Genomic DNA, 11,240 nt, shown 5'->3' on the forward strand with positions numbered 1-11,240 from the left:
GTTTTCTGTCCGGTGTCTCTCTCTCCTCAAAACAAAGGGGTAGAAGTGTCTTTTCATATGAGGAAGAGAGAGAGAGATAAACTCATGAGAGTGCTGGCGTAGGCCACACTCCCGGACAGAGAACTTTGGACAGGATTTGTGCATGAGCGATTCCCCCATCGAACTTGTCTTATAGAGGCGTCTTTGGTCATTTTGGATAGGATGTTATACCTATCCAACTGTACTCAATGCAGACCGTATATGAAAACTATTGCTTTACGAAAAATAAAAACATTTACAAAAGAGGTCAGCCCCTAAGCCATTAGCTATCCTCTATCTAAAGACGAAAGTGGAAAGGAAAATCTCCCAAATTAGCCATCCCCTCTCAAAGGCTAAAAGCTAAGATCCTTCATTAATGGTATTATAACTTCATGGATCTATAATGACCTTTCTTTTTCCTTTTTTTTTTGTTGTTGTTGATAATGGAGGATTAATGATCATAAGGTTCATGATGTGTTGTTGATACAATCAGGGGTCAACAAATATGGTTGAACCATCACTCTTGTATCATAGTACTCTTTATCGAGTTTCCCTCCACCCATGGTGAATGTGAATCCATTCATTGTGGAGGGTTATTAGGAGGAAAACTTTATCCTAAATTATATGTGTTTAGGTAATGAAACAATGAAATAGTTTACCAAGAAGTACTGTTCCCCACGTTTAAGACTAATTAATCGTCGTTTTTGTTAATTAATCATGTCATATCCATGGAAAGATATACATTTTTTTTTTGGTAATTAATTATGAAAAAATATATATAAAAAAGGTGAAATTAAATAAAAGGTGAAGACTATATATGTTGCTTATCTTGTGATTATGGGTGGATGGTTGGAACTGCCTTTTGGTGTGAGGAACACCTTAGGTAGTGGGTAGACTGTAGAGTGGTGGTGGAGATCAGGAATGAGGATGGTGCCATCTCCTTACTAATTGAGAAAAGAAAAGAAAAGAAAAGAAAATAAGTGGCAATAAAGAAAGGAAACGTAGTAAACTACATAAGGTTTTAGGGACCAACAAATTAGTGGGTTAGTGATTAAAGAAATGCCAAGTGAAGTGGTTTGTCTATAAGCCAAAGAAATGCGCCTTATTTCACTCAGACTTTGTTTTGGAAATGATGATTTGCATTATTGGGTTCAAATAATTCAACCTATTAACACCTCTCTCCTCCCCCCTTCCCCCAAAACCTTCACCCACCCAAATAGAAAAGGGGGAAGGGTGGAATGAATAGAATATATAATTAAAGAGAAAAATAAGTTAAAATTTTCATATTCTTGATTTATGTAGTTGATACCAAATAGCCTAAATAAGGTTGAATTGATAACGACGACAATGACAATGACGAAGATGACGAAGAATCGTCGAAAGCACAGCTCTGCTTATCTTTTTTTATATTTGTAATAACATGAAAAAGAAAACACAGCTAGTGCTGAAAAAGAGAAATGATCAAATTGGCACACCTAATGGATATTCAAGAAAACAAAGACCAAAATGTAGAGATATGTATATATACATTTCTCCCCACCTTAGATAACAGGATATATACCAAAAAAAAGTAAGAAGATCTTTATTAAGCTTCTTTGAAATTAATTCTATATACTTATAAATTTCCCAAGGCCCCCATACTACTTTGTTTTTATGCCCTAAGCTTTAGCTACAATTTAATCAACTTCAAGGGCCTTGATCAGGTAAACCAAGAGACCAGTCAAAGAGCATCTAGGGGGTGCCCAAAGAATAGCTAAGGTACTTATTTTATAATCTACTATTAGTAAAAGAAGGTAATTAAGACAACTTGGTTCCTTTTAAATTATCTAACCAAAAGTAACAAAAGAGAGAGAGAGAGAGAGAGAGAGAGAGGGTCAGTGGGTGTGAGAGTGAGACTGTACATGTATATGTGTTACCAATTAACTTAATCATATGGCAGTGTTGTTGCCGTGCAGGGTTGCCAAGAGAGATTGAATAGAAATAGAAGAGGCCGCCCTCGTGGGTCCTAAGCAAAGAAAATTGCTTGATGCCATAACAAGTATTCTTTCTCTCATTTCTTTTTCTTTTTTTCTTTTTTGGTAGCTTCTGGCCTTCTTCGGTTCTCCTCTTTCTCTGTTACCTAAAATTAAAATAAAATCCTTCTTGGGTTTAGAGGAAGATTGAAAATTCCAACTTCAACTTTAGCTTATTAACTGTTATGAATTGACTTCAATTCCTTTGTAATACACACACACACTTATGGATTCCATTTTCTCTCCTTTAGAGAGATGATCTTTCTTTATGACCTAAATACCCCACTTGCCCTTCCGTCTTAAAATTTAAAAATGATGGAATTTAGAAAACGGGTCAGGTACCAGCCTCCTAAACTGACCTGTGGATGAGATTAGTCAAATGAAATTAATTGGGTTCTTTTGCTTATGGGTTATGGGCATGAAACCAATATGAACTGGTTAGAACAACCAATGAGAGCAAAAGGACTTCCAAGGACTGTTGGCTTTATGGGTCAGTCAGAATTTGCCCTATAAGAAGGATGGTAAGTGGTAGGGACATCTTAGTAAATTAAAGAGAGAGAGAGGCCTTGAATGAAGGGTGAGGCTACATTAGTCATTTGACATGGTCATTCATGTCTCGGGAACTCATTAGGGGAAACCTTGGTAGAAGGGAAAATAGGGGGAAACACTAACAACCAAGCAATTAGGTTAGTGGTTAAGCTAAGCTAATCTCTCCTCTCTTCACTATTTCCTAAGATAGAGGATTGAAAAAGAAGAAGAGGTGTTGCAAGTTTGATCCTTCAAAACCAAGTAATTTAAAAAATAGATCTATTTTTAAGATTTTTTTATTATACAAACTACAATGTACAAATTAACAATCCCAGCGGCAGCGGCAACGGCAGACCTTGAACCCACAACAACATCAACAACTGTGAGAAAGAAAAACAAAACAAACAAGCTTCTTGGCCCTCTTCTCTCTCTTTCTCTCTCTAATTAAAATTATTTAATTGGGGTATTAAGTTATTAACCCAGTTGTTAATAATAAGGTGATAGCTCTAGCAAACGCACACGACACAACTGTTTGTGTATTTATAAGCTCTTATAAAAAGGAGGAAAAAAAATAAAGGGTGGGAAAAAAGATAAAGCCAACCACGCAAGAGAAGAAGAAGCAAAGGAGGGGGAGGAGAATAAGCCAACAAGATGTCTTACTTGGACTGATTCTTATAGAGATCGCATCTCTCTCTCTCTTTCTTTCGCAATGTGTGGGTGAGAGAGGCAACAAAGCAAGAAAAACAAGGCAGGCAAGGCAAACAAAGAAAGTTGGTGAAAACAAAGTGGAGAAGAGAGGAAGACGTTCGTTCGTTCTCTCTCTTTTTCAGATTTTCGTCCCATTATTATTATTTCGATTCCCTTCTCTCTCTCTCTCTCTTTCTCTTTCTTCATCACCTCTCTTTATCTTTCCTGTCTCATTTCTTCATTCATTGAAGAGTCCGCCTTGGTTCGTGGCTTCTCTTTCTCTCATGCTCCTGGTGTGTGCACGTTAATTAACCTGCCCCCACATCTCTCCATATACCTTCACTGCCACCCTTTTCCCCTTCTCTTTAATAAATACCTCTCTATCTTCTTCTTCTTCTTCTTCCTTCATTACCTTCTACAATACAATGGCTGTTCAAGCTCAATACCCATCTAATGTTTTACTTCTAAACAGGTACTCCAATCTCTCTACTTCATTCTCTTCTTCTTGTTCTAATAATATGATCTTCTCTTCCCATTCTTGATTTCAATATTTTTTTTCTTCCAGAAACGGGCAGGATCAGAAGAACTTGCTTGGGAGCGATTATATCTTGCAGCCCCAACTGGGTGGATACCTTGATCAATCCCATATGTTTTTCAACAATGGAGGTGAGTTGGGTCTAGATTTAGGCCTACTTTGTTAGAAGGGCATGAATGATTCTGAGATTTGATTTAGGCTTAATTTTTATTTCTCTGCAGTTGGTGCTAACCCACGGAAGAGGGGCCGAGAAACTGTTCCTCATGCGGCAGCTACAGCACCAATCAATCTATTCTCTCTGCAATCTCAGCCTCAACCGACGCTTGTAAATGTCTCTCAACTCCATAGCCAACAACCCAACATCGTCTCCACTGGCCTCCGTTTATCTTTCGGAGAACAACAACAACAGCAGCAGCAACAACAGCTACAACGACAACAACAACAACAACAGCAGCAGCAGCAGCAGCAGAGTTGCTTCCCTTCATCTTACAGTACTCTTGCATCCTTCTTATCAGAGGAGCTTGCCCCCCAGATTAAACAACAGAGAGACGAAATCGAGCAATTCATTCAAGCCCAGGTACCAAACTATCCTCTATTCAAATGGGCATCCCTTAATTCTTCGTTTCGAAGGCAAAAACAGTTCACTTCGAATCGAATTTGAAAATGGTGGGGTTCTTAATTAGGGGATTGTAATTGTACAGGGTGAACAACTAAGGCGTACATTAGCAGAAAGACGACAGAGGCATTACCGTGCGCTACTGGGCGCAGCAGAAGAATCGGCATCAAGGCGACTGAGAGAGAAAGACGCAGAGGTTGAAAAAGCAGTACGCTTAAACACCGAGTTGGAACAACGAGTCGCACAACTCAGAGTCGAGGCTCAGGTTTGGGAAGCCAAGGCGAGAGCACAAGAGGCCACGGCGGCGACGCTACAGGCACAGCTACAACAGGCTATGATGGGAGGAGTGGCAGACAATAGGGCGGAGGACGCCGAGTCTGGTGGTGGTTGTGAAGGGCAAGCGGAAGACGCTGAGTCAGCTCACATTGACCCGGACCGAGTGGTGGAGTCAAGTGGACCGATGTGTAAAGCGTGTTGGAAACGAGCAGCCTCGGTGGTGCTGATACCGTGTAGGCATCTCTGCGTGTGTACGGGCTGTGGTTCCGCGGTGGATGCCTGTCCTCTCTGTTATTGTCCTCGAAGTGACAGCGTTGAAGTTTTCCTCTCCTAAACCCCTATGGGACCAAACCCAGGCTCAGGCTCAGGCCCATGCCCAGTACAGAGAAAACCAAAAAAGAAAAATAGATTAATTAAAATAAAAAAATTTTAAAACTTGAAAGCTATAATGAGTTTCACCTGGGTTCCTAACAGTTAATGTACATTGGTGGTGCCATCTTTTTTTTCTTTTTTTTTTATCCTTCCCTTTTTTTTGGGTTTTTTGAAATTTTATTCTGATAAATTCTTTCATTCTACTTCAGATTTGCCAATTCCTTGTGTCTTTGTTAACCAATCTCTGATTCTCTTCTCTTTTCTGTTAATGACTTATTGAGGGATACCCATAGCTGGAGCCTTACCCTTATGCCTTGGCATGAGAGGGGAGAGATTATGGAATCGTTCAAGTCAAGTTGGGTCTCTAATATGTTTGATTAGGTGGCATTCCAAGAGGGCCCCACATTTCTGCCTCATAACCTTCTCTTCATAAGACAAGTGTCAGTCCAGTAAGAAACGCCTTTTTCTTTATTAGGGCAATTAAAATGCACCAGCTAGAGAGCTAGTAGGAGAGCTGAAAGGAGCTAAAAGCGGTTGAATGGGCGGATCAACCACTAGACCCGGTTCACTTGTCTTTTTCAAAGAGCCCACTTGCAAGTCATGATTGATCTGGTTCAAGATGGTTTATATATGACGGTTGAACCATTGACCCAAGATATACCAAAGCATGACGTAATGGATGGTCTGGAAAATTTCTTTAGGGGAAAAATCGCCACGATGCCAGAGTATTATCTTTTTCCTATTTTGATCATGTAAGCCCAAAGTGGATGATACCATTGTTGGTAAAGTGGATTCCTTCCCCTTCTCCCCCTCTCCAATATGAGGAACCTTTAGGGTCCCCATAAGTTTTATTAATAGTGAGCCTAAACTAATGCATTGCCTTTGCCTGAAATCGTCATGACCAAAAGATTTTTTTTATTTTTTATTTCAACATATTTTTTTTCTAATTTTTTTTAATAATCATAGTTATGATAGCAAATGACTAGATGGGATTTATATCCTATTTGAATTTGTAGTCTTTGGATATTTATTTTGAAGGAAGTAGTTTTCTGTCCGAGAGTGTGGCCTATGTCAACAGTCCCATGTGTCTATCTCTCTCTCCTCCTCAAAACAAAGGAGCAAGGGTGTCTTTTCATATGGGTAGGAGAGAGATAGACACATGGAAGTGCTGGTGTAGGCCACACTCCTGGACAAATTTCTTTTTCCCTTATTTTGATATCACATTTCATACACTCTTTATATTGAATTTAGCCATTTAGGTATTTTTGATAAGTGGACAACAATTGTATATGGATTCAAATATCAAATTTCTACTTTGAGTATAAGTAAAATTGTATGTATTTATGTAATACTTTTATTATTATTATAATTTTATGGAACATATTTATTATTTGAATTTTTATTGAAAATATGTTCCAAGCAGTGCAAATTTTAAAAAAAATATTGACTATATGAATAAATATTTAAAATGACATAGTTTAAGGTACTATCTATAATATACCAAATCTAATAATTAGATATTTAAATTTTAAGCATGAATATGGTATATTTCAAATTTGAATATTTGATCTTTGGTCTATCTAATATGGGATTCATTAAAATCCAGTAATTTACTAAGATCATGGGTAGATGATATTGACAATATCATCAGTTGAATGGGAATTAGAAGGGCATTTATGTTCATACATGAGGGAGATGGGATTGAGTTGAGTTTAAATCTTATGATTCAAAACTTGATATCATAGTGCCAAGCAGGTGTTTAATTCATTCCCCCTTCATTCAAAGACAAAACCTAGATCTTTTTATATAACCTATCAGATCTTATGAACACTTTCTACTTTGACAAAACCTTGAGTAGCCCAAATTCAGTGCATTTGCAAATACAAAACTAAAAAGAAAATATGAATAGGACAAAGTTTTCCTCCATCCATAGAGGACGGTTCACCCATCATTCTGGGGTTCACAAACCCCTCCTAGGATTTTAGTATGTTTCAAAACACTCTCCCGATACCCATACCCGTCCCTCGTGGGTGGAGGAAAACTCAATCCATATGAATATAATGAACAATGAAAGCACTTTAGATTCAATCTTAAGTCCCCAAACTCAGCTTTTTCTTTCTTCTCTCTCCCCCCCCCCCCCCCTCACATAGAGCCTCAAAGGAATGATTTTTTCTCTCTATATTTAGAGTTGCAATAAATTAGGAAGAATGTTCCCAGACACATGGGGGTGGGCGCAATGACCACCCTGCCCCCCTGAGTGGCAGGCTTATGTGTCTGAGCGCAACTTGCGCTGCGGCACAAAGAACATGAACCCATTACTTTACTCTTTCTATTTTTCACCATGTTTTTAAAGCTCCATTTGCTTCAATGTAAAAAGGGCAAAGATGTCAAAACAAACAAAGGAATATAAAAAATTTAAGTTGGGACTGTTTATCACAAGTTTAAAAAGAAGCATATATATTTTACTACCCACTGAATATGCCTATAAATCATACATTAAAGTATGGAAATTAAAATTTTTGTCCATATTTATATTTTATTTGGGGGCATTTTATATTGAAACAAATGGAGTCAAAATTGGGGTTTGATTTGCTTGGGTATGTAAACAAATCAAATATACTTGGTGGTTTAAAAATTGACATGAGAATCAATAAATTACAAGTATTAAGTTTTAAATCTAATAAAAAGGTAAAGAACAAGCATTGGTTGCTTGTAATCTCTCTCTTGTTAACTCCTAACAAATAGAAAACCTTACCAATGAATGCCCATTTTCTTCATGTTTGGATACGACGAAGTAAATCAATTTTTATTTTTATTTTCTATTGTTGAAAGGAAGTCGCAGTTTGATTAACAAGATGATTGAGTGGTGAATAATTTTTTGTGATTATGTAAGTTAAGTGAATTTGGATCATCTACATCAAAGTGGAAAGTAATTAATTAATCTAATCCCCCTATTTTTTGGGTACTTGATCTAACACCCATGTTTTGGTTAATTAAATTTTTTTTTTGGGTGAATGAAAAAATATAATCTATATTTAAGTGTAAAGATACAGATTGGGTTGTTGGTAGTGTGCTTGACCACTCTCATATCTAGACCCTTGACCACCCTAGATAAAGAATCACAGAAATAGTTTTAAAGCACTAGATGGAGTTGCCTTCTTCTACCCGAACCCATAAACAAATGATGGCGGTCCCCTTACCATTTCTCTGTCTGGTATCCTCCCTTGGAGTAGAATGCTAGATGAAGATGTATATGTTGAAGATCTAAATTATGATATTTTTTTATTTTTTTATTGTGGTGTAACTAATTACCCTATTCTCATGGGAAAAAAATCCTCTGCAATGCACCGATCTTTTGGGTTTGAGAGCTCGACACGTGAAAGGTGTGATATCCAATAGTGCTGAACTTGAGAAGGAATAAAAAAAAAACTGGGTCAATGGAGTTTGCACCGTTGGATGAAGCATCTTCCAGGTGTCGAGCTCTCAAACCAAACTGCAATGCAATATCATTTCCCAAAAGACAAGGATATGTGGATAGAGGATATGCATTAAGCAATTCATCTTCAATTAGAAACTGTTAAGGGTATATATAGATAACCAGAAGGCACAGCCAAAATACTCCTATACCCCGTTGTTTGAAGGATAAAAATGAAGTGAAATATTTTAAAGGTTTTCCATAAAATTTCAAAAATTAAAATTGTTTGTTTATATGGAGTGATAATTGCTACAGTATTTTTGTATGGCATGGGATTTATCTCACCCCAGGTTTCTTCAAAGCCTTTATCGTATTCGGTAGGATATTATGAGAAAAGTAGGTAAAGACAATTATATTATTATTTTATTATTCTACACCATCTGTTACTATATTTTCCTTTCCTTATTTTTAAGGCACTTCACCATATTATATGTGGTGCCCACGACTTTTCCTTTCCCACTGGGCCTTAGGATTCCTAACCATAAGTTACTAGTGAGAGAGAGATGCTTGAACTCACTGTAGAGGGCATTTTTACTAAAAAAACAGTCCTAATTTAAGAGAGAGAGAGAGAGAGATAAGCACGTTTAAAATGTTTAATGAAATCAAACACCTACTAATTAAGCGTATACTTTAATTAAAGACTGAGCAAAGTATATGTTGGACCCCCTTTTGATAATAGGCTGTTTGTAAATGGCACCTTGATGGGTGTAAAACCGCTTATCTGAGCTAATCTTTTGTTAATAATCGCTATTATGAGATCATAAACCAATAATAAAAATAATAATAATAAAAAACCTTCAAATTTGAATTGTTTGATCTTTATCTTAATAATAATAATAATAGAATGAATCTCCAAATTTAAGACGGAAGCTGGATGGGTCAAATCACGAGCCCACCTTGCCCAGCTCCCACTGCTTTAGGGGTTTGATACGACTTTGTACACAAAAATTATTGTAAGGGTTTTGGCATGGTGAGTCCCTTATTACGTACTTGATGCGGGTGGATCAAGTTTGGATTGATAACCTTTTAATAGAATTAGAACCCAATTGTCAACCCTGGCTAGCTTGAAGACATGAGAAAGAATAAGAGATTGTTCACATGTTCTTGATATTGTTGGGGTTTCATATTTAGATGTGACTAGTCTAATGTGAAAACTTATAAGGACTTCGGCACTTTTTTTTTAATGACTAACATTTAAGGATGAGTCCCCCATGGATTGAGGTATCGGGTTTAGATCGACTAGATTAGATCAGTATGGGATTGAGGCCAATATCGATACTTGGTCTATCGATCTTGGATCGAAAATCGATATTGGATCAAGGGTAAGATCATCAAAAAACTCAAATTTTTAATGAAAAATAAGGATAAAATTGACCGATCCGGATTAGTATATTGGTATCAGATCAAGGGTAAAATTGTTAAAAAATTTTGATCAATCTGGATCGATATTAGTAGATAATGATACCAATACCGATATCTCAATCCTTGATCCAACAAGTAGTATCAAAGTTGAGATGTTTTAGTTCCCCGAATTAGTGGACTTCTTATTAAACAAGCTTCAAATTTCAATCTATGTGCATGATTCTCCTAGCTAGCTAGCCTCCTCCATGGACAGAGGTGAGAGTTAATTTGTGTCCTATTAGGCAAGCTTTAAACATGTGATCGAGAGTAATAGTTTGTCTTTTTAATTTAAGCTACATAATGAGACTATTAGCTAGGTGTAATACTGCAGATGTAAACAGGGTGGAACCAAAAACCTGTTTTTTAAATATCTATCTCTTCTTAGGCTCACAGAATCATTTGACTCTTGACCATCTGGAGATAGTTGATAGAATCATAGAACCTCCAGTACAAATCCCCTTTGGTACCTTTCCTTGCTGTGCAGAGTGCAGAGTGCAGAGTACCGTGGACTGTATCTGCAATCCTGCATGGGCATGGGCTCACACATGTTTGTGTAAAGTCCGCAATGAGTGGGGGTGGAATACTTGCATTTGGGGCATCTTCTTGCTGAACCCTCCTGACACTTTCACACACACTTCCAGCTACTAGGGCATGTGCATGCATTGCTTCTCGATGTGCTGGCTGGTGTTGCCTGATGAGGTGATAGGTGGTGTTGGGGGTTCTATATTGACATCTTTCAATATTTAGGTTTAAATTGGGTATCATCTCTCTCACCCACGTCCCACCTTCATTTCCCATCATCTGTTTTATGTTCTTTTCTGCTGAGAATCATGTGGTGTGGGTTATTATTATTCCTCATGGCCTCATGCTTCTTTTTTCAATCGTGCCTTGTCTTTTACACTTCAACATCTATTCAATCTGACTTCTTTGTCTCTCTGTCATCTTAATATTGCCATCTCCTCTCTCTCTCTCTCTTTTTCTTTAATTTCTTTGGTTTAATTGATAATATCTAAACATCTCTATCTGACAAAAACTGTTCAAACGTAGCATGTAAATGTTTTAAAAAAGTATATTAGAATATCATTAAATCCGAATCTTTATTTATTTGATGTAGTTGTGCAAGCTTGATAACATTATCATAAATATATAATGGAGTCGGTTTGCCCAAGAAGTTGACTGAATACAATACATATCCATCCATTCCACCCAAGAGTCTTTCTTGATGATAGACTAAACATTTTTCCTTCAAAGGATAGACTATACTTTGCATGGAAGACATTGTATAATTGTTGAATTAGAATTATGGGAAAAGCTTGGGTA

General features: G+C 37.1%; 1 protein-coding gene across 2 annotated transcripts; it reads left to right on the plus strand.

Moving 5' to 3' along the window:
- Window positions 1–3,146: 3,146 nt before the first annotated feature.
- LOC122665250 (BOI-related E3 ubiquitin-protein ligase 1-like) lies at window positions 3,147–5,106 on the plus strand. Of its 2 annotated transcripts, none has more exons than XM_043861346.1 (4): window positions 3,147–3,717; window positions 3,793–3,911; window positions 4,002–4,357; window positions 4,482–5,106. In XM_043861346.1, exons 1-4 carry the CDS (start codon window positions 3,671–3,673, stop codon window positions 5,004–5,006), a joined length of 1,047 nt encoding a protein of 348 aa, XP_043717281.1. In that variant the 5' UTR covers window positions 3,147–3,670; the 3' UTR covers window positions 5,007–5,106. The 2 variants fall into 2 exon arrangements, with proteins under 2 accessions (XP_043717281.1, XP_043717282.1); XM_043861347.1 differs by having other exon boundaries at window positions 3,149–3,717; window positions 3,811–3,911.
- Window positions 5,107–11,240: the final 6,134 nt, after the last annotated feature.

Source organism: Telopea speciosissima, chromosome 6, assembly GCF_018873765.1.
Source record: "Telopea speciosissima isolate NSW1024214 ecotype Mountain lineage chromosome 6, Tspe_v1, whole genome shotgun sequence".
Taxonomy (NCBI): domain Eukaryota; kingdom Viridiplantae; phylum Streptophyta; class Magnoliopsida; order Proteales; family Proteaceae; genus Telopea; species Telopea speciosissima.